General features: G+C 37.0%; 1 protein-coding gene across 1 annotated transcript; it reads right to left on the reverse strand.

The window, feature by feature from the left end:
* Window positions 1-13,989: 13,989 nt before the first annotated feature.
* On the reverse strand, window positions 13,990-21,084 carry LOC111882080 (probable serine/threonine-protein kinase PBL22). The gene is made up of 3 exons (XM_023878445.3): window positions 19,911-21,084; window positions 14,859-14,977; window positions 13,990-14,577 (listed from the first exon to the last, which is right to left on the reverse strand). The coding sequence occupies exons 1-3, from the start codon at window positions 20,847-20,849 to the stop codon at window positions 14,070-14,072; spliced, it is 1,566 nt and encodes a 521-aa protein (XP_023734213.1). The 5' UTR covers window positions 20,850-21,084; the 3' UTR covers window positions 13,990-14,069.
* Window positions 21,085-21,560: the final 476 nt, after the last annotated feature.

Here is a 21,560-nt window from a genome sequence, read left to right on the forward strand (position 1 = left end):
ATGTCATAATACTAGCAGATGCGCTTAAGAATAATATCGGTAGATGCACCAAGTAGTGAATGTCGTAATCTTAGCAGATGCGCTTATAGGATAATGTCGGCAAATGCGCCAAATAGAGATGTCATAATACTAGCAGATGCGCTTAAGAATAATATTGGTATATGCACCAAATAGAGATGTCATAATACTAGCAGATGCGCTTATAGGATAATCCTGGCAGATGCGCTAATAGGATAAGGTCGGCAGATGCGCCTAATAGTGAATGTCGTAATCCTTGCAGAGGCGCTTAAATGATAAAGTTGGTAGATGCGCCTTAAATAACAGTAGAATTTGTGTCTATTCCTTAAAGTCAAATTTTAGGAATGAATGAATAAAGGATAGGTGATTCTTAGGGTAAAACCTTAAGAAATAAAGAAGATAATGGGGATGGGTAATTGGGTTGATTGTTTGATGATTAAATATAATAATTATATTATTGTGGGTTGAAAACCCTATATGCTCACCAGGCTCCCAAGTTTGACCCACTTAGTTTAATTGTATCACAGGTATCGATACGAAGCTGCTTTGCACTGAGAGATTAAAGGAGATGTAAATCATTAGAGTAAATGAATATATGTTCTGTTTATGCTTATGTGTCTGTATCGGAACATGACATCCCAAGGTTTTATTATTTAATGAAAATACATTCTCTTTGAGAAATGTTTTGATAAGTTTTTATCATATCTATTTTTGGGAACAAATTCCGCAATCGTTTTCTTTAAACGATTACTCTGATTTTAAAATAAAGCATAAACAAATCGGTCTTTTCTGGCCGTGAAATTGGGGATGTCAGAAATAATAACATAGAAAGAGACATCTTGAAGGCCGTGAAATTGGGGATGTCAGAAATTCCGCAATCTTCCTGAATCGTATGACATCTTTCGAAGGTGACACCTTTAGGAGAACAATATCCCCAACCCATAACTCTAGATCTGATCGGCGATTGTCGGCATAGCTCTTCTGCCAAATCTGAGCTGTCTGGAGTCTACCCCAAACCTGTTAAATCAACTCAGTAGTCTTTGGTACCTCTTCGGTACTCCCCGTAAATCGCTGACTGACCTAACCCCTAAGATATTGGGGTCCTACAGTTCATCACGTAGAGCATCTCAAAAGGGGGTTGATCAACGCTAGCATGATAACTGTTGTTACACTAAAACTCTTCCAAAGGGACATATGTATCCCAACTCCCACCAAAATCCAATACACACACCCAAAGCATATCCTACAAGGTCTGGATAGTTTGCTCGCTCTCTCTATAAGTCTACGTGTGGAATGTCGTGCTGAAATGCAGACAAGTACCTAACTCATCATGGAACCTCTTCTAAAAAATGGAAGTAAACCGGACGTCCTTGTTTGAAACCATAGAAATCGGCACCCCATTCCATGCCACGACCTCCGTGATGTATATATCTGCGCGCTCTTGGTCAATTGATCCATGATGACCCAAATTGAATCCACTTCGCGCACTCTCTGAGGCAAATTCGTAATGAAATGCATGGTGATCTCCTCCCATTTTGAAATGGGAACGACTGCATCTTGTCATGATGCCGCTGATGATCGGTCTTGACTTTCTTGCAAGTCAAGCACCTCTCCACATACCAAGCTACATCCTGCTTCATACAGAGTCACCAATAATCAGGACGAAGATCTCTATACATCTTCGCCGCTCCGGGATGAATGGAGAATCTCGATTTATGCGCCTCCTCCATCAGAACCTGACACATACCACCCAATTAAGGATCCCACACCCTCTGATAAAGAGTCAATAACCCTCGGCCATCATAATTAAAGGAAGCCACCTGACCCACTATCCACTCACTCTTCTCGTACCCTTCTTTCTAGCCTCAACCTAAGCCTCTCGAATATGCTCCAAGAGTGGAGTAATCACTGTCATCCTCATATAGATATCCCTAATCGGAGTCGCTACTGCCTTGCGGCTGAGGGCATCGGCCAACACATTGGCCTTCCCTGAATGGTAAAGGATATCACAATCATAATCCTTCACCACATCCAACCACTGGCGCTGCCTCATGTTCAGATTCTGCTCATCCATCAAATACCTTAGGCTCTTGTGATCCATGTAAATAGTATAGCATATCCCATAGAGGTAATGTTGCCAAATCTTGAGTTAGAAATCACATCTCGTAGCTCTAAATCATGCGTAGGATAGTTCGCCTCATGAGGCATCAGCTGCCACAAATCATACACAATCACACGAACCCTCTGCATCAAAATTGCACCCCAAACTATGACCGAATCATCACAATAAAAAACGAAATCCTCAACATCCTCCGACAGGGTCAAAATCAGCGCCTCACACAATCTCAGTCTCAGGTTCTCAAAAGTTGCATGTTGCTCGGGCCCCCAGCAAAAAGTGATATTCTTCTTTGTAGACCGAGTCAGAGGAACCGATATCTTGAAGAAATCCTAAATAAACCTCAGATAGTAACCTGCCAACCCAAGGAGTCTCCAAATGTCAGATGGATACCTCAGAACCTTCCACCTCATCATGGCCTCGACCTTGGCCGGATTGACCAAAATACCATTATGGTTGACAAGGTGCCCTAGAAACTGCACCTCGTGCAACCAGAACTCACACATAGAGAACTTCACATAGAGTCTCTCCAACCTTAGAGATTTCAATAGCTCCCCCAAGTTCTCCTCATGCAGCTCCTATGTATTGGAATAGACTAGGATGTCATCAATGAATACAATCATATACTGATCCAACATCGGCATGTATACGTGGTTCTTGAGGTCCATGAATGCGGCTGGACCATTAGTGAGCCCAAAAGGCATCACCACGAACTCGTAATGACCCTAATGATTCTAGAAGGCCTTGTTCTGCACATCCTCCTCTCTGAACCTCATCTAATGATATCCCAAATGTAGATCAATCTTGGAAAACAAAGATACACCTTCAATTTGGTCACACAAATCATCAATCCTCAGGAGTTGATAACAATTCTTCACTGTTAGCTTATTTAGCTTCCAGTAGTCAATACAGATCTGATGCGACCCATCATTCTTCTTCACAAATAGAATTGGTGCTCCCCATGGCGAACTGCTCGGTTGCATGAAACCCTTTCCTAACAAATCCTACAGCTATGTATACAAACCCTGCATCTACAGAGGAGCTAACTGATATGGTGTTGTGGCCATCGGAGCTGCACCTGGAACCAAGTCAATCCTAAACTCCATCTGTCTGTCCGGAGGTACCCCAGACATGTCCTTTGGAAACACATCCTGGTAATCTCGTACAATCAACACATCATCCATAGTCTCCATACTCTTATCTGGTGTATCCATAATATATGCAACATATCCAGAACAACCGTGCTGAAGATAGCATCTGGCCCTAGCTACTTAACATCGAATCGGACCACATTGTGCACTCTCCCCCTGAACCACTAATTCTTATCCACTTGGGGTCCGAATACATACCAAATGACACTCAAAATCAATCACTTCTCCATTGGGCCTCAAAAATTCCATCCCTATAATAACCTTGTTCCTGCCTAAAGGAATGGGAACCAAATCGATCGGATACTACTCGTTGATCATCTCAAGAATACAACCCCGATGGACAGTCCAACTACACTGGACAGATCGATCATATGTAATCTCAACCTCTAAGGGGCAATACAGCTCCCCCGGTGCTCCAACAAACCTTTTGCTAAGTGGAAGCGATAAAAAAGATCGGTTAACCCCCGAATCAAACAATGTCAATGTAGAGATACCGTTAACGAGGAAATATCCTAAAATAAAACACACAAATATAAGAAAACGATCAATATAAACAAAGAGATAAAGAGAAGATACATACATGTCACGACATCAGGTGTTGCTCGAGTCTCCTCGGCTATCAGCTGAAAATCCCTGCTCCTCGCAACAAGCGCATCCGCCTTGGCTTGGTTGCCATCATTAATCCGTAAAGTCGTTAGAACGGGTGCTACCACTAGTCCTGCTGCTGCCAAACATGGATAACTGGACTTCTTATGGCCCCTCTGGTTGCAAAGGAAGCAAATCAGATCAGATACCAGAGTAGCGGTGGTAGTAGCAGTACAATCCCTGCTAATATGACCCGTCCAAACGCGCTTGCAGCAACTAGAATCACCCACCCTGCATGCCCCATCGTGCGTCTTGCCGCACTTTCCACATCGGCTCCAGCCCTGCTGACCTCTCGATTTCGAAGAAAAAACCTTGGACCTCTTGCCCATATTATTTGAACCCTAAACCTAATCCAACTTCCTCTTCCTCTACATCTCTAAATCAATCTCTCACTCCCTAGTCCTCGCTATCATATAATCCAGTGTATTGCAACTGGATCGGATAACTAATTGTTGGATATCACTCCTCAACATCTCATTGTATCTTGAATTCTTCATTTCCTCATCCACCACATACTATGGAACCAACAACGCCCTCTCATGAAACATAGCGGTGATCTTAGCCACTCTCTTAGTAGTCTGGCGGAGATCCTGAAACTCTCGCACCAACTGTTGGACCTCAATCACAGGTGCAAAATCAGCCCGAAATCTCGTCACAAAATCCTCCCACGTCATGGATTCAATCGCTTTGGCTCCCAAGGCAAGTCCTACCTCCTCCCACAAATCTCAGGCTCTGCCTTTCAGAAGAAAGGAAGAAAGTCTAACCTTTTCGCCATTGAGACCACTGCTAGTGCAGAAGGCATTAGTGACATCCGCTAACCAAGGTCATCTCTTGATCGAGTCCTTCTTCCCGAAGAACTCTGGTGCTCCACATGCTCGTAACTCACATAAAGTCAAAGTGTGAGCTCCTATCATCGCTACCATATAAGAACGGAACGAGACCAAATGCTCCTCTAAAACCTCCATGATACCCTCCTTGATCGTACTAAAGATCAAAGGAGTATGATCGAGTATGTTGCGGGTAACCTCAGACGAAATGAACTCCTACATCTGATCATCCAACTGCCCAGATCCAGAACTAGATCCTTAACACTCACCAACACCAAAACCAGTGCCCGGTCTTCCTCAAGTGACCATCACACTGAAAATAGACCATTCAAACCATCAGAACACGTATAAATATATATCGAGGAGTATCATACTCTACAAGTGTCCTGGTATCATCGTAACTTTCCATGACTCAAGTACAGATCCTCTGCTTCCAGTAGTATGGGCCCATACTACCTTCCATATCTATCTGTACTTTCCTGAAGGATCGCTCTGAATCCTCCAAGTCACTCTTTATCTATAGATGCAATCCTCAACAAGATAAGGCTCCCAATACTAAATCTCTTCCTAGGTTTTGCTAGGGCAACCACCATACTACTCCCTACCATCAGCTGCATAAGAAACTCACCTTAACATCCTCTATCTAGCTCACAAATACAATTACATATCACCGACACTAGATAATTCTTCGAATGAAAGGTCTAACACTACAACAGTTGGACACAAATAAGAGTTGCGTAATAGAGTTAAACCTAACCTTCTAAAATTATTTACTCTCGACTATATGTAACTTAGTAAACTCGCTTAATAGCAATTTGAGGTTAATGGAAACTCCTAGAAGCACAAAGCAAGCTGCATTTGAGCATCGAGTAATCGGAACAAGCATAACCTAAATAGGAAATCCTATCACTAATTGATAAGTATTGGCATAGAAATCAACAAGATCATACAGGAGGCATATAAAGTCATCTCTCCTAGCATTCTATCATGCAAATCCTGAGCAGATCCTTAGCCCTAACTAGTATGCGATTCATAAATTCAAAAATCAAAGAATATCATAAGACATGTTTGGGTATTTTGGGAAAACTCACTTGAGCTCAGTCGATTGCATGCGCCACGCATCTTTCTTTTATTAGTAAACTCTTTTTGTAAAATGTTTCCTTTTTGTCAAAAATTTACCAAATCCTCAGTTTGAGTTCAGCCATATTTTGAGTTCAAACACAATCGAGAGTATGCCCGAAACCCTTAAACCAAGGCTCTGATACCAACTTGTAATGATAATGAAATTAAGAACAAAAATTTTGATTTTTATATTAATAAACCAAATATCCATAACAATATCACAAAACCATAGTGAAATCAATGTATATCCAATAACATCTAAGTACAATCAGAGACATATAAAATGTAGAACAATGTTATGTGTGCATTACAATCATCCCGGGATCTTCTCCTTCAAACTAGAAATACCTGAAACATAAACTGAAAACCCTAAGCACAAAGCTTAGTGAGTTTCCCAAAATAACACATACCATAGATATCAACAATATAATGGGCCCTACCTATCATCGGACCCTGCTCGGCATCGGGCCTCTCCCGGCTTCGAATCCCACTCGTAACAGATCTGCCAGTCATCAGGCTGCGCCCAGTATACATACAAACACATAAACACATGCAAGAATAAGAAAGATAAATAACATACAATATAATCATCAACCCCGCCCAATATACATATAAACACATAACGCATGCAAAAGTCACACGGAAAACTAGCATCCTAATCATACCAAATCATGGGCCGGATTTAGTGCCTTCGACCTGCTAAACATAATGAGGAAACTCACCTCAAGCTGCTGAATCTCTCTGATAAAATCTCGGTATGCTAATTCGGAAAATCCTCATGCTAACATCAACAAATAATATCCAATTATTAATTGGATCTCGGTCCATAATCAGGAATCTAAATTACTTGTCCAACATCGATGGTAAAATGCCATTTTACCCTTTACCTACTTGGCCTAAAACCAAGGCCTAACCCATTTTCCTCAAAAGGGCCCAAATTACTAAATGGCATCCCAAGGCCCAATATGGCCTAACTTCCTAATTGGGCCCAAAATCATCATGGACCTAATCCCAAGAAAGCCCATAGTCTATCCATGGGCCAAAGTCATAAGTCCAATGGACCAACAAGGGCCAAACCCTATAAAAGTCAACCCAAAAGTCAAATAGTTGAGTATGATGGGCGTACTCAGGCTTAAGTTTGGTGTACTCCTTCTGGATCTAGTACACACAGCGTACGAGCAGACTATGCCCCGGGTACTTCACAGACAACCAAACCAACCTATTAAGCACTTAATCAGTTAAGCAATCATGCCAAACTCTCTAATCAGATCGTAAATGGTGACCTAACATGTAAAGTTGGCAACTTTACTCTCATTCATGTCATTATAAGACCCAAAACTAAAAAACCATAACAAGGAACCTAACAGGCGCATGGACCAAAATAAGTCATACAGGTTGCATTTATATAGACAAGAGACCTTAAATGTGCTAAGATATAACATCCATGGCTTCTGGAGTAGACCATAATCTCAAATATGGCTTAAAATACCCATAAATGCACAAATGACACCCTAAGTTTGATCTAGCATAAAGAACCATCAAGATGAGAGCTTTTTTCCTTAAATGATTTGTTAAGATGGAGATAACTCTGGATCTACAAGCTCAAGTCAATCCCAAGCAACCTCCAAGTGTTCTTCTTATTCTACTTCACCAAAAACACCACCAAAACTCACTTTGAAGCTCAAATCTCACAAATAACAATTAGGATTTCAATTTTAGGGTATAAAGAGATGGAGGTTGCTCAATAGAAGGTCCAAGGGTGTCTTTAAGTTGTTTAATTAGGGAACAAACCCTAAAAATTAGGATTTGCCCTGCATTACATATTTCGTGCGTAATCCCACATATGCCCTGTTGGGTAATGTGTCTAAGTCCATAACTATATTTGGTATGTACTTGACCCGATTTAGCATGGTCAATTTGGGTTGCATGGCATCAGAACAATTTGGATAGACATTCTATGAGAAGAGGATATTTATGATTTCTTAATATATTATAAGTTCTAATACATTAATATGAAAGTATGTTATTTAATTAGTATTGATCAAGAATTAGTTTGGAATTAATTTTGTGATCAAAAGAGACTAATTAAATAAATGGGGATTAATTTGCTAAATCATTCAATCTTATAAAGTGGGGTTATGATCCATAGTTCATCATGTTGGGCTAACCCATGTGGTGACCCATGGATACTCAATGGAGGTTAAAACCCACAGATCATGAGGAATGTTGAAAGTCATGAGTTACATGGTGTAACCCTAATATACACACTATATAAAGAAGCCTCATACTAGCAAAATCGACACATTAAGATACACAAGTGAGGGCTAGCCGATATTGGTGCAATATAATCCTCTCTCAAGTTATTCTAATTGTTGGTGGTGTTGTGTGAAGCATTTGAGGCATCACATTTGGGGTGCTAGGCTCACAAAGTCTTAAGCAATCAAAGCTACAAGAAAGGTATGTCATTCTACTAGAACTTTGTATTACATATACCCTATGATATGCTAGTTAGGATGAAACCTTGGTAAAATGAATGTTTGCATGTATAATAGAGAGAACATAGATCCAAGGTTTCTAGGGTGGCATGCACACCATAGGAGTGTTAGAATGCTCAAAACTCATCAGTGGTATTAGATCATAGGCTTGTTTTCAATTATACTTGATGCCACTTGCTAAAAAAATCGCTTTTCTGGTTACTGTTCAGTGAACTCGTTGAGTCCACTGGGCGACTCGATGAGTCCATGTTGAAATTCATCCAAATCATCGAGTTGGTTCTTGCACTCGACGAGTCAGAGGCCCAAAGTGCAGAATTTCGAGTTTTAATGTTGGAATTGGACTAGAATCATTATCCTAAATTTTTTTAGACTCTTAAACCTATTTTTGATGTGGTAATGATGGTGCTTATCCAATTTCAAAGATAATTGTCAAAGTTTCAAGTTTTATATTAAGCTCGAATGATTCTTGAAAAATTGTTGATATATATGAATTATGCATGCTTATGAGTTTTGTTAGATCATAGAAATTATTTGACATGTCTGTTAGTTTAATTGTTGATCTAAATGCTTTTTAGTGGACTCCATAACTTGTCCTCAAGTTATGGAATTCAAAGAGTCTTTTCCATTAAATTCATTAAATTCATTAAAACTCATAAGTTATAGAAATGAAAGGTTTTGAATAGTTCAAAACATGCCCTCAAGTTTTGGAATATTTAAAGTCACTTTAGAAAACTTTAATTCCAAACCCTAGAATTTTAAAAGTTTAAAATTCAGCCATTATACTTTATAATATTATAAGTTAATATATATATATATATATATATATATATATATATATATATATATATATATATATATGTGTGTGTGTGTGTGTGTATGTGTGTGTGTGTATAAGATCAAGTCAGTCTTACCGGTAGTAGGCCTCATTCACGAAGCCGGTCTATAAGGTGGTATAAGGATGTTGCCTATAAAATGTAGCTTATTGGGTGTCCACTCTCACCCACCGCTTCCTTGACTGGTGGAGGGTCATTAGCTAAACGGGTAGGATAGGACACTAATTCTCATTAAGTATAATGATAATTATAAAGTAACTAAATCTTTTATAAATTCCAAATCTTAGTTACTTTAGGAAAATGTGAAATTAGTGCTAACCCATGAAATTACGCTTTGCACCTTGCTAAGTCGTTAGTGGAGCGTGTGTGGTTAATCGACACACTAACTTGGACTAACAAGGGTCACAAAGGGTGGCTTAAGGTTTATCATAGATCGGTGGAGCGTGTGTGGTTAACCGACAAATCGATTAAGTGATAAAATTAAGAGTACCAAGTTAATTTTCATGGTTATTCACACCTTGTTTGTGATCCTCAGTATCCCAAGCACAAACTTGAAGGGCATAATCGACATTTAAACATGCCATTGAATTGTTCAATGAATCTCAAAAGATCTATGAATTTTAATCCAATTAAAACCTGATACCTATTTTGTTTTTCATGGTGAAAATTGGTAAATCGTCATTTACCTACCTTCAATTATGTTGTAGCTTGTATTACGGCATCCCTCTTCCAAGTTATAAAATATTGTGTTGGGTCATAACCTTAATATTTCATTTGGGTGTCTTATTAAGGACTCTTTATCTAATCTAAACTTGTCTTTCTTCCTTTTCAGATGTCTTCCAACAATGCTTCTGGCTCAAACCCTACCGGCTCCTTCTTTCTCATGAACCTTTGTGTGAGAGTCATCTTTGATTGAACTAATTTCAATGATTGGATTAGGAACATAAGGATGGTCACTCCTTATGAGGACAAGGAATATGTCCCTAACATGGAGCTTAAGGTCATCGATGAGTCATCTGCTACTCCCGAGGAGATTGCTAAGTACACTACCCATGAGAAGGATGCTACTAAGGTATCTTGTATCATGTTGATTACCTTGATAGCAGAAATCTAGAAATCCTAAGAAGATTTCTACCCTTATGAGAGGCACCTAGACCTGATGGAAAGATACCATCAGAGTGCTCGTCAGGAAAGGTATGAAATCATCACCTCCATGATAACAACAAAAATGAAGGATGGAGAGTCCATCACGGGCCACCTGCAGAAAATGCAAAGATTCATGGACCGTTTGCTAAAGTTAAATGTGAACTTTGATGAGGAGTTAGCAATAGATATCGTTCTACACTCCTTACCCTCCTATTATGATCAGTTCCACATGACCTATCATATGAAAAAGGAGGAGGTCACACTTAGCAAACTTGAAGGACTGCTGAAAGTAGTCTCAAAGGTAAGAATGTTGTTACCACTCGTACTACCGTCCCTGTTCTGGCAATCGGGCAAGGAAAAGGGGAAAAGAGGAAGACCCCTTCGAAGGGTACCAAGGGAAAGTCTCTTGATGGCTCCTCTTCGAGTGGAACCAAAGGTGGTTCTACCACTCCCTCTTCCAACCCGAAGGATGCTCAATGCTTCTACTGTAAGGAAAATGGGCACTTTAAGCGAAGCTGTCCCAAGTGCTTGCAGGATGTTAAGGATGGCAAAGTGAAACCCACCCATGTAGGTATTTACACTATATTGTCTAATAACTCATCACATACTAATTCTTGGGTCCTTGATACAGGGTGTGGAATTCACATTTGTTCTGATTTGTAGGGCCTAAAAGGAAGTGAGGATGTGGAGCACGGGAAGATAAACTTGATCATGGGGAGTAGGAAAGTTGTCTCCATGATTGGAATTTATTCTTTATTGCTTAGTAGTGGGTTAATATTAGATTTGAATAAATCTTGTTACTTGTCTAAAATGGCGAGACATATTATTTCCTTTCATTTTTGTACAAACAAAGATTTACTTTTCCATTTGATAATAAATGTGGTGGTATTAATGCTTTTTATAATGGTGTTTTTTTTTATTTTAAAGCATTACCTTGTGATGGTGTATATGAAGTGCCCATATCCTTAATCTAGTCCCTACCAAAAAGGTTGTCAAAACACCTCACGAGATGTGGACTTTGAAATTTCCCACTTTAGACCACATCAAGGTTTGGGGTTGCCAAGCTTTTGTGAGGCGTGGGACTCACGACAAGCTCGAACCTCGAAGTGAGCGATGTATTTTAATCGGCTACCCACAAAAATCTTTTGGTTATCTCTTCTACAGACCGAGCGACAATGTCGTCTTCGTTGCAAGGAGAGGAGTCTTTCGTGAGAGAGAATTCATAAGACAAGGAAACAGTGGGAGGCAAATTGACCTTGAAGAAATTCAAGAGTCAAGCGGTGAAGGAACCTCAGACACTAGCAATCAACCTAAGGAGGAAATTCCTGTTGAGCCAATAGATGAGTGTCTACCTCTGATACATTCCACAAGAGTTAGGAGCACACCTGATTTTTATTATGGTTTCCATATAACTATAGAAGGTGGTGCATTTATCAGTGATAGTACACTGGTAAATTCAGATGAGCCTAACAACTTCAAGGAAGCTATAGCAGGGCCTGAGTCTGGCATGTATGACAATAAAGTTTGGAACTTGGTTGACAATGTACTGGGTCGTAAGACAGTCGGGTGAAAATGGATCTTCAAGAAGAAGATTAACATGGAGGGGAAGGTACATAATTATAAGGTGCGACTAGTTGCGAAGGGCTTTACTCATATTCCGGGAGTTGACTATGATGAGACCTTCTCACCAGTAACGAAGATTAAGTCTACTAGAGTTATGCTAGCCATAGCTGCATTTCATGATTATGAAATATGGCAAATAGATGTCAAAACCGCTTTCCTTAATGGAAAGTTGGCTGAGGATGTTTACATGAGTCAGCCAGAGGGTTTTGTTGGTGAAAAGTACCATAATAGAGTGTGTAAGCTTGAGAAATCCATCTATGGATTAGAACAAGCATCTCGTAGATGGAATCTTTGTTTCAATGAGAAAGTCAAAGAGTTTGGCTTTTCAAGGAGCGAGGATGAGTCCTGTGTATATGTTAAGGCTAGAGGGAGTATAGTTAGTTTTTCGGTATTGTATATGGATGACATACTACTCATAGGAAATGACATCCAAACCTTGCAGGAGGTTAAGTCCTGGCTTGGGAAGTGTTTCGCTATGAAGTACCTTGGAGAAGCTGTCTATATCCTAGGGATAAGGATATTGAGAGATAGGAGTAAGAGACTAATTGGTCTTAGTCAAAGTACCTACTTGGATAAGGTGTTGAAAAGATTCAGCATGTAAGAATCCAAGAAAGGTGACTTACCAATCCAGTGTAACGCCAAACTGAGTAAGACTCAGAGCCCGAGTACAGAGGCTGAGATAACTGAGATGAGTCGAGTACCATATGCTTCCGCTGTAGGCTCGATCATGTATATTATGACTTGTACTCGCCCTGATGTGGCTTTCGCTTTGAGCATGCTCAGCAGATATTAAGGGAATCCAGGAAAGGCTCACTGGACTACGGTGAAGAACATTCTCAAGTACCTATAGAGGACTAAAGACTGGGTCCTTACCCTTGGTGGGTGTGATGACTTAAGAGTAGTGGGCTATAGTGATGCCAGTTTTCAGACTAACAGGGATAATTTCCGCTCTCAGTCAGGCTGGGTCTTTACCCTAAATTAAGGAGCAATTACTTGGAAAAGTTCCAAGCAGGAGAAAGTAGCTGATTCAACGTGCGAATCAGAGTACGTAGCAGCAAGTGAGGCGGCGAAGGAGGCAATAAGGCTAAAGAACTTCATTGGAGACCTTGGAGTTATACCAGCTATAAAGGAGCATATGGAGATTTTCTGTGATAACGCGAGTGCAGTTTCCTTAGCCAAGGAACCAAGGGATCACGGCAGATCCAGGTAGATTGACAGACAATGCCACTTCATTAGACATCGAATAAGAAGAAGGACTCCTCGTGGCATAGAGGGTATCATCGGATGAGAACCCAGCAGACCCCCTTACAAAGAGACTGTGTATGGTTAAGCATTTACAGCATGTGAGGCGCATGACGGTTGTTGGACTATTACGGATGTTGGAAGATGATCATGCTCAGGAAATACACCATGTTGTGCCACCATGACGGATGTTGGACCATTAACGTTCACGAGGTGCCACCTGTGCATCATGATGCTGCACTATGGTTAAGATGGTCCATCATGTGTGTTGTTGATGTTTACGGGTTGTATGACATGGTTGAATCTTCTAGAAGATGTTGCATGGTGGAATATGATTGATTATCACCATTCATGGCCCTATGGGCCAATGGGCTTGGCCCGTTAAGGTTTTGGGTTCGACCCTTTAAATATAAATACACTCATATCTCCATTATAATATATGTAAAAAATTTCAAGGGAGTAAATATTGTGAGGTTGAGATAACTACTTTGCATTAGTTAGTAAGCAAGAGAGATTCTTTTGTTTTGAGAACTGAAGTGAGATGTAACCTTTATATGTGATTGTAATTGTTCTTGGAGTTAATAAAATCCTATATCTTTTGTTTTTTTGTGGACGTAGGTCACCTTGACCGAACCACATTAAATATTGTGTTCTTTTGATTTACGTTGTTCAAATTTGTTATTTCTGCAAGCTCACCGATGTTTGTTTTTAATATTTGTTTGAAGTGCTTAACTTGTTTTGCTATCACCCAAAATTTTCAAATAAATGAGTTTTAAAATTTTGAAAAAAAAAACTATTAATGTAGAGCCTCTTGCCATAAGTTTTTACAATGGTGGCACTATATCAAAAGTTTAAAACAAATTGTAAATAGGCAACATATACAAACAACACATAAATAAACTTACTAGTAAAAAGTCTCGTAAAAAATAACTTTCATTGTGGATTCTGTTAGTTCGAATCTCGATGCCTTCCACGATAAGACCATTTTTCCAGTTTAAATGCTTAACCTCCTCAAACGCCATCTCAACCTCCCCATCATCTCCTTCATTGCATGCGAATTCTCCCAACTTCAATTCCATCCACCCATCCTTGCGTTTATAAGGATACATACATGTTTCTTCCAGATTCAATATTCTACTACTAACCCTTGGTCTTAGAAGATACACACCTTCGGTCTCCATTCTTATCCCACCAAAGCTCACCCTTGTTTTTGCTGGCACAGAAAGTCCCCTGCAATCGCTAGTAGTTCGAAAAATGAGATATGCAACATATGGATTGTTTGGTGACAGCATTGCAGATGAAATTTTGCCATGGATTGCAAGCCAACATACGTGTTTAAGTATGCACACCTCCGCAAACCTACACAATAGGAAACATATGTGGATGGTTGTGTATACAATCATCAGTTAGATCATACTCCCATTAGGACCATACTTTGCTTTGCTAGAGCTGTTCAATTTGGATATATATTGAAAATTAAGAGGACATTCATTGTCTTTTGCATAGATCAAAGATAGAGATCGAATCTCTTCTTAGGTGGGAAACAAATTGTAATATTTGTTTCAAGTCTTGGTGAAATGCATGTGAAATATACTACAACTTGTTATATATTTATTTTTGTATAAAAGGGTGAGGGAGACCTTGATTCAGGTATATGTTGCCAATCCCAATAGCGAGGTTCATCTTTCCACGCAATTGATAGCTCTTTTGCCCCCAGCATATAACACCTTTTCCCACTCTCCCTATCTAGCTGGAAGCACTGTTATGGAATAATGAGAGACCAAATCTTAGAGAAGCCATGTTCAACAATTAAATAGAAAGAAAACATTTTCCTTATCAAGCAAGGTATTAATTTTTTTTAAATGTTTCATGAGTTGTATTTTGGAAAGTCTTTATAGTTTCATGCAATTTAACGGGCACACAGATCGAAGAGGATATGTAGACGTATTTTACAAGGAAAAGGGAAATAACATATCAAAAGGATGATATATGAGTCTGATAATGGAAAATGTGAGTCCGATAAGACCATCTGGCTTTCAAAACTTTTGCAATGCCATGTTTCCACTATTTCCAAGCCAGTTCTTTCTAAAGTTGAAAACCTTGCAAGTCTTATCCTCCTATATTTAATGTTATATTTATACTATATATTTTAAACTATATATTTAATCTACCATTCTAATAAAACACTCCTAACTGCGACATATAGATTTCAACAACAATCATCCTTCAATGTTAAATTCCTAATTTGCCATTCCTTCATATATTATGTCGATTACATTACATATACTGCTCATGTGACATTGTAACTAATATCTTATTTTATGTGATTTTCAAAACTTAACATATTCACTCTAATAAAGTCCCCGCATAACAATCAAATCCATCAAAATCCTTTAAAATAAGGAACTGATAATCCCTTAAAATAAGGAAGTCATAATTCGGGTAAAAATAAGGAACTTTACTACTCATTATCATTTACTTATCCCTGTTATTTTTTAATTTTACATTTAAGCTCCCTAAGTAGTATTTATTTTAATAAGTTTCATAAATGGTCCATATTCGTTAAATAAACAAATTCATTTTCCAAAAATTTGTATGAAATTTCGACGTTACAAAACAATTTATTCACTCGAATCAACTACCTGAAAATCAGGAAGTGATAACAATTTATTCACCCGACGTTACATTAATATTTAAATCTTAAATCTTAAGAGATTTATAGTAATTACAAATATATTTGAACAATTTTCTTAGAATTATGAATATTGTATTGATGTAGATGTTTATTGCAAAACTGATGTCACATATATGGAAAATTAGTTGGCATTGTACTGATATAGATAGCCTAAACAGCATTAAAGCTACCTTTGGAACCAAAAACCAGCGAAGAAATTGCTTCCCAATGAAGACTTCACGGTAATCCGAAGGCATAAAAAACTTCCAAATGGAATTGGAATCTGCCACCGAGTTGAATACTATCTACATTGGTCAACTCAACACATATCCATGGACTTTAGGGATAGCATCTCGGGTAGTTGGCCTTCCGAAAACACTGAAATACTTATTACAAATGGCGTGGAATAACCTCTATCAATGATATTTTGGTTATGTTGCTTGCATGAATTAATTAAGGTTATAAGGCTATTAGGTGTGGGCAACGATTTCCTATGTTATTACATGTTATAACATAAAGTTGGGGTGGTGTTCCCTATGTTATTAAATGTTATAGCATGGTGTTAAAATTAGAGAGATAGAGAGAATAAGAGGAAAACGGTGATTTGATTGGGTGTTACCTCTCGTTCCCGTTACCACATCCTAATAACACAACATCTAATAACACAAAGTTGCAGTGGTGTTGCGTTTTTAGGGTAAATAGTCATAATAACATGAGTAAAGTTAGCTCTAAAAAACTATAGTGGAAAAAAGGATAACAAAAAACGTATTGATTATGATGAATGTTTTGCAATTGATAAAATCATGCATCCAATTCAACATCCCATGTATTTTCGATAAATTAATCTATCCATCTTTCTTTTAGTTATTTCTAGGTTGTACATTATTTTAATTTAAAGTTTAATATTCCAAATAGCTTTTTTCTGTTTTTTTCCCCTGCCACTTCCCTACCACCGCAACCGTCACCGCCACCATCACAACCGCCACCGCCATCACCACTACCACCACCTCCGCCACCAACCGACACAACCATTTTCACCTTTGTCACCTCTATCACCACCACCTCCTCCTCCACCAACAACCATATAAGATTAATTATTTTGTGAACAAACATATATGTATAATCATTATATTAGGCATATATGTATAAACACGTATAATCATATATGATTATACATCTCTGCAATAATATAATGATTTACGATTAGTCATATCTCGCCATGCTACTATACTAGTTGAGGTTGAATCTAAAAAACTCTATTTTTTTCAGATACTCAGTAGAAACGTCGTGTGTGTTTGTGTGTCTATATATATATATATATATATATATATATATATATATATATATATATATATATATATATATATATATATATATATACATATATAGTGTTTGTGTGTCTATATATATATATATATATATATATATATATATATATACACATATATATGTATATATATATATATATATATATATATATATATATATATATATATATATATGGGAAAAAGGAATATACATTACAGCCCCACCGCTTAGGTACTAAACCTCTTGAAAATAAATTGTTTTACTATATAAAGATTACGTTTAATGGATTCACGATTAATACTTCAAGATGTAAATTCAAGATCGATACAATAGGGTTTTGGGTTTCGAGTTTAGGGTGTAGGGTTTAGGTTTATGTTTAGGGTTAAGGTTTAGGGTTTAGGGTTTAGGGTTAGGATTTAGGGTTTAGGGTTTAGGGTTTAGTGTTTAGATTTAGGGTTTAGGGTTTAGCTTTAGTGTTTAGGGTTTAAAATTTAGGGTTTAGGTTTAGGTTTAGGGTATAGTAATGTTCACTTGGATGAAGAAATAAACGATAATTGAGGAATGAAAATGGAGATGATAAAACGATAATGAAAGAAAGAAATGTTATGGAGAATGATATATTTACCAAGTGAAACCAAACCGGTTATATTTAGCATGTTAAAACGACATATTTTAGAGGTTTAGTACCTAAGCTTAGGTGGGGCTGTAATGTATATTCCCTATCCCCTATATATATATATATATATATATATATATATATATATATATATATATATATATATATATATATATATATGTAAGATGAGAGAGAGAGAGAGAGAGAGAACTTCATCTTAGAATGAAAAATATTTGAGACCGCGAAATGAAGTTGGATCACACATTCCTTCATTATTGTTGCAAAGCTCCAAAGCCACCGGCGAGTTGACGTTTTAGTGACCGGAAGGGTATATCATTGGGACCTCCCCCACCACCTCTACAATATCTATTCTTACTACTACCACCCATGTTACTACCACTATCGCAATCATCACCACCTCTACTGCCAGCATCGCTACAACTTCCCTCTTTCGCCACCTCTGCTACCACTACCACCATTAACGCTGCCGTCTCCAATAAGTGTGACCACCATTACAAGTGCCACTAAACACCAACGTTACCTATGCTACTATAACCATTGGTACCACTACAACCACCCGCCCACATCACCGTCATTGCCACAATCTTTGGCATAAGTCATATATGAATAATTACTTGTGAGTAGACATATATTAAAAGTAATATATGAATACATCATATATTAATAATCATATATAAGTATACCATTTAATATTCACTTGTGAATATATTTAATTTTGTATTGCCTTGGTTTCTTGTAGTGTTATTTTATGTTCTTGTAAGAGTTTGAATTGAATCTTGAGTTTATACATAATCATTTGAGTTTTTTGTTATCAAATAGCTTCTAATCCAACGGTATCATGTGTTGTTCTCTCTCCTTAAAGAATGAATAATTCAGGAGTAGATTCGATTTGGTGTTTATCTTTTTTTTTTTTTTGAATTTTTTATTTATTTTTTAAGTAAGAAGTTATTATTGTTCATTGGAAATAATTGGTTTAAAACACTATTCCTATTCATGTGTTACAATTTCTTGTAGTGCCCGCATAACAAGTAATGATTGCAAATAGCAACATTAAAAAATGACTCACATTCACTTTCTAATATCATTCCATTTCCTAATTCATGACCATCTTTTTGGGTTAATTCATTGGTTTGTCATTCCAGGATGTATACTTGTTCATAAACAAATTGGACAATGGCAAGTACCCACTATATTAGTGGAAATCGTATCAGTTTATGGATTAAGTGATTAGTAAAAAGAATAAATGAACTCATTTAGAACTATGAAGCAGTTGAAGTTACCTGAAAATCTGTGGCTAGAATGAGTTTATGGAGGAATTAAATAAGATGTTTTGGTTTGGAGACATGTACAATACAAGAACAAATCTATATATATTTTTAGTGATACACTATTTTATATATATATATATATATATATATATATATATATATATATATATATATATATATATATATGTGTGTGTGTGTTCAGGTTCATTTGAGACTATTCTAAAAATAATTTTAAAATGCAAAATAAATGGAAAAATCTAAAAATTCTTGTTTTAAATATTATTTTCGGAACTTGAATTAACTAAAAAAAATTCTATTTTTTTGAAAAATACGTGAAATATTCTAATAAAATATTACACTGTACATATTCTAAAAAAAATTTTAAATGCAAAATAAATGGAAAAATCCAAAAATTCTTTTTTTAAATATTATTTTCGGAACTTGAATTAACTAAAAAAATAAAAAATAAAAAAATAAAATAAAAAAATACGTCTCACGGTCTCACAAAATTAGGCTGTATTACATGAAACTAACCATATATATATATATATATATATATATATATATATATATATATATATATATATATATATATATATATATATATATATATATATATATATATATATATATATATATATATATATATATATATATATATATATATATATATATATATATATATATATATATATATATATATATATATATATATATATATATATATATATATGATCCAAGCATGATAGTTTTCAATCTTGCTATGAAAATATATTTCCTTGATAATATTGAGTAAAAGACTTACTTGAATATTCATTGCTTCCCCAATCGTCTTGATGATCCTATCCAACGTAGGGCGTTTCCTTAAGTCCAAGTTAATGCACTCATGTGCAACTTCATTAAATTTTTCAAAGGAACTCATATTAATATGACCTCTGATAAAGGGATCCATTAACTTGTCAAGTCCGCCAACAAGTTTATGGTCGTCATAGTGGCTTCTAACTATGTCGATTAGATATCTTTCCTTAGCATCTCCAAACCGCTTTTCATAAGCCATCGTCCCACTCGACATTTCAAACATTACGACTCCAAATGAGTAAATGTCAGACTCTTTAGAGAGCCTACCTCTTTCGTTGTAAATTGGATCAATGTAATACCTTGTACCAGAAGGCTTTGTACGGATATAGGTCTGTGGCTGATTTCTTGGACCTAATCTTGACAAACCAAAATCACATATTTTGGCTTCCATACTTTCATCTAACAAAATATTTGCACTCTTCATATCTCTATGAATTACTCTCCTGTGTTCCCCAACACCTGAGTGAAGGTACTTTAAACCTCTTGCTGCCCCCAAGCATATCTTCAGGCGTTGTGCCCATGTTAGGCAACGCCTCATATTTGGGTCTTGGAGGTGATAATCAAGGCTTCTGTTTGTAGCATACTTGTAAACTATAATTTTCTCTTTTCCATCATCACAGTAGCCAACGAATGGGATGATGTTTGTATGGTTGAAACTTGAAACCAACTTGAGTTCATTATGAAACTCTTTGTTTCCTTGATAAAGATTACCATCAAGGCGTTTGATGGCTACTAGCTGGTTTTCCCAGTGGTTAGAGAGCTGTCCTCTGTAGACCATACCAAATCCACCGTCTCCGACTACAGCTTCTAAACTGAAGTTTTTTGTGGCACAAATGATCTCATTCAGTGGAATTCGACATTTTTCTAGGTTTATCACCGAAGACATTCTTTTTTATATTGAAGATTATGTATGGTTAATGGTAGTATCATCTTTCCTGTGAATATATATAGAACCCAGTTTGCTTAGAAGCGCGTACCTATAGTGGTTGTGGCTTAGAGAATCTTATAAAGGTTGACTAGCATCAAGTCGTTTAAAAGTCAAATGTTGTATTATGTATATTTTATCATATATAGCAACTTAGCAAGACATGTAATAGGTGCAAGGACCACTAGGAAGAAGTTCTTTAAAGTCGAGTGTTGTATCTTGTATAATTTTTCTTTGCAAGACATATAATAGGTGGAAGAGTGGGATAAAACTAGTAATGAAATGTTGAAGCTACCACAATAAAATACGTATTTGGAATTTCACAAACCGAACATTAATCTGGACTTGGTAATACTGTCCTTTTTTGTGATTATTTATTAGTTATAAACCTTGTTTATTTGCCTTTACAACGATGTGATGCATATCTCATACTCTCGGTTGTAATTTTTAAACAGAACAACAAAGCCTGTGGATCAACCATGAAAGAGTCAAATAACACTAGGAACATTTATTATATATGGCTGACTTTTTCTCGTGGCGTGTTTAGTTAGCTGGTTCAAACGGAGTTTAAGGGAATTCGTATTCGAGATAAGGACTTGACAAACTGACATGGAAGAGAAACCCCTTTACTAGGACTAAAGATCCTACTTTTTATCTCTCCTAGGCTTGCAT

Source organism: Lactuca sativa, chromosome 2, assembly GCF_002870075.4.
Source record: "Lactuca sativa cultivar Salinas chromosome 2, Lsat_Salinas_v11, whole genome shotgun sequence".
In the NCBI taxonomy this organism is placed as follows: Eukaryota; Viridiplantae; Streptophyta; class Magnoliopsida; order Asterales; family Asteraceae; genus Lactuca; species Lactuca sativa.

Coding starts and splice junctions, on each gene's coding strand:
- LOC111882080 (XM_023878445.3), bottom strand. CDS start 20,849: ATGTCTTCGGTGATAAACCTAGAAAAATGTCGAATTCCACTGAATGAG. Junction 14,978..19,910: donor GGGAAGCAATGAATATTCAA/GTAAGTCTTTTA, acceptor ATTCCATAACAG/TGCTTCCAGCTAGATAGGGA. Junction 14,578..14,858: donor CAACATATACCTGAATCAAG/GTCTCCCTCACC, acceptor CCTATTGTGTAG/GTTTGCGGAGGTGTGCATAC.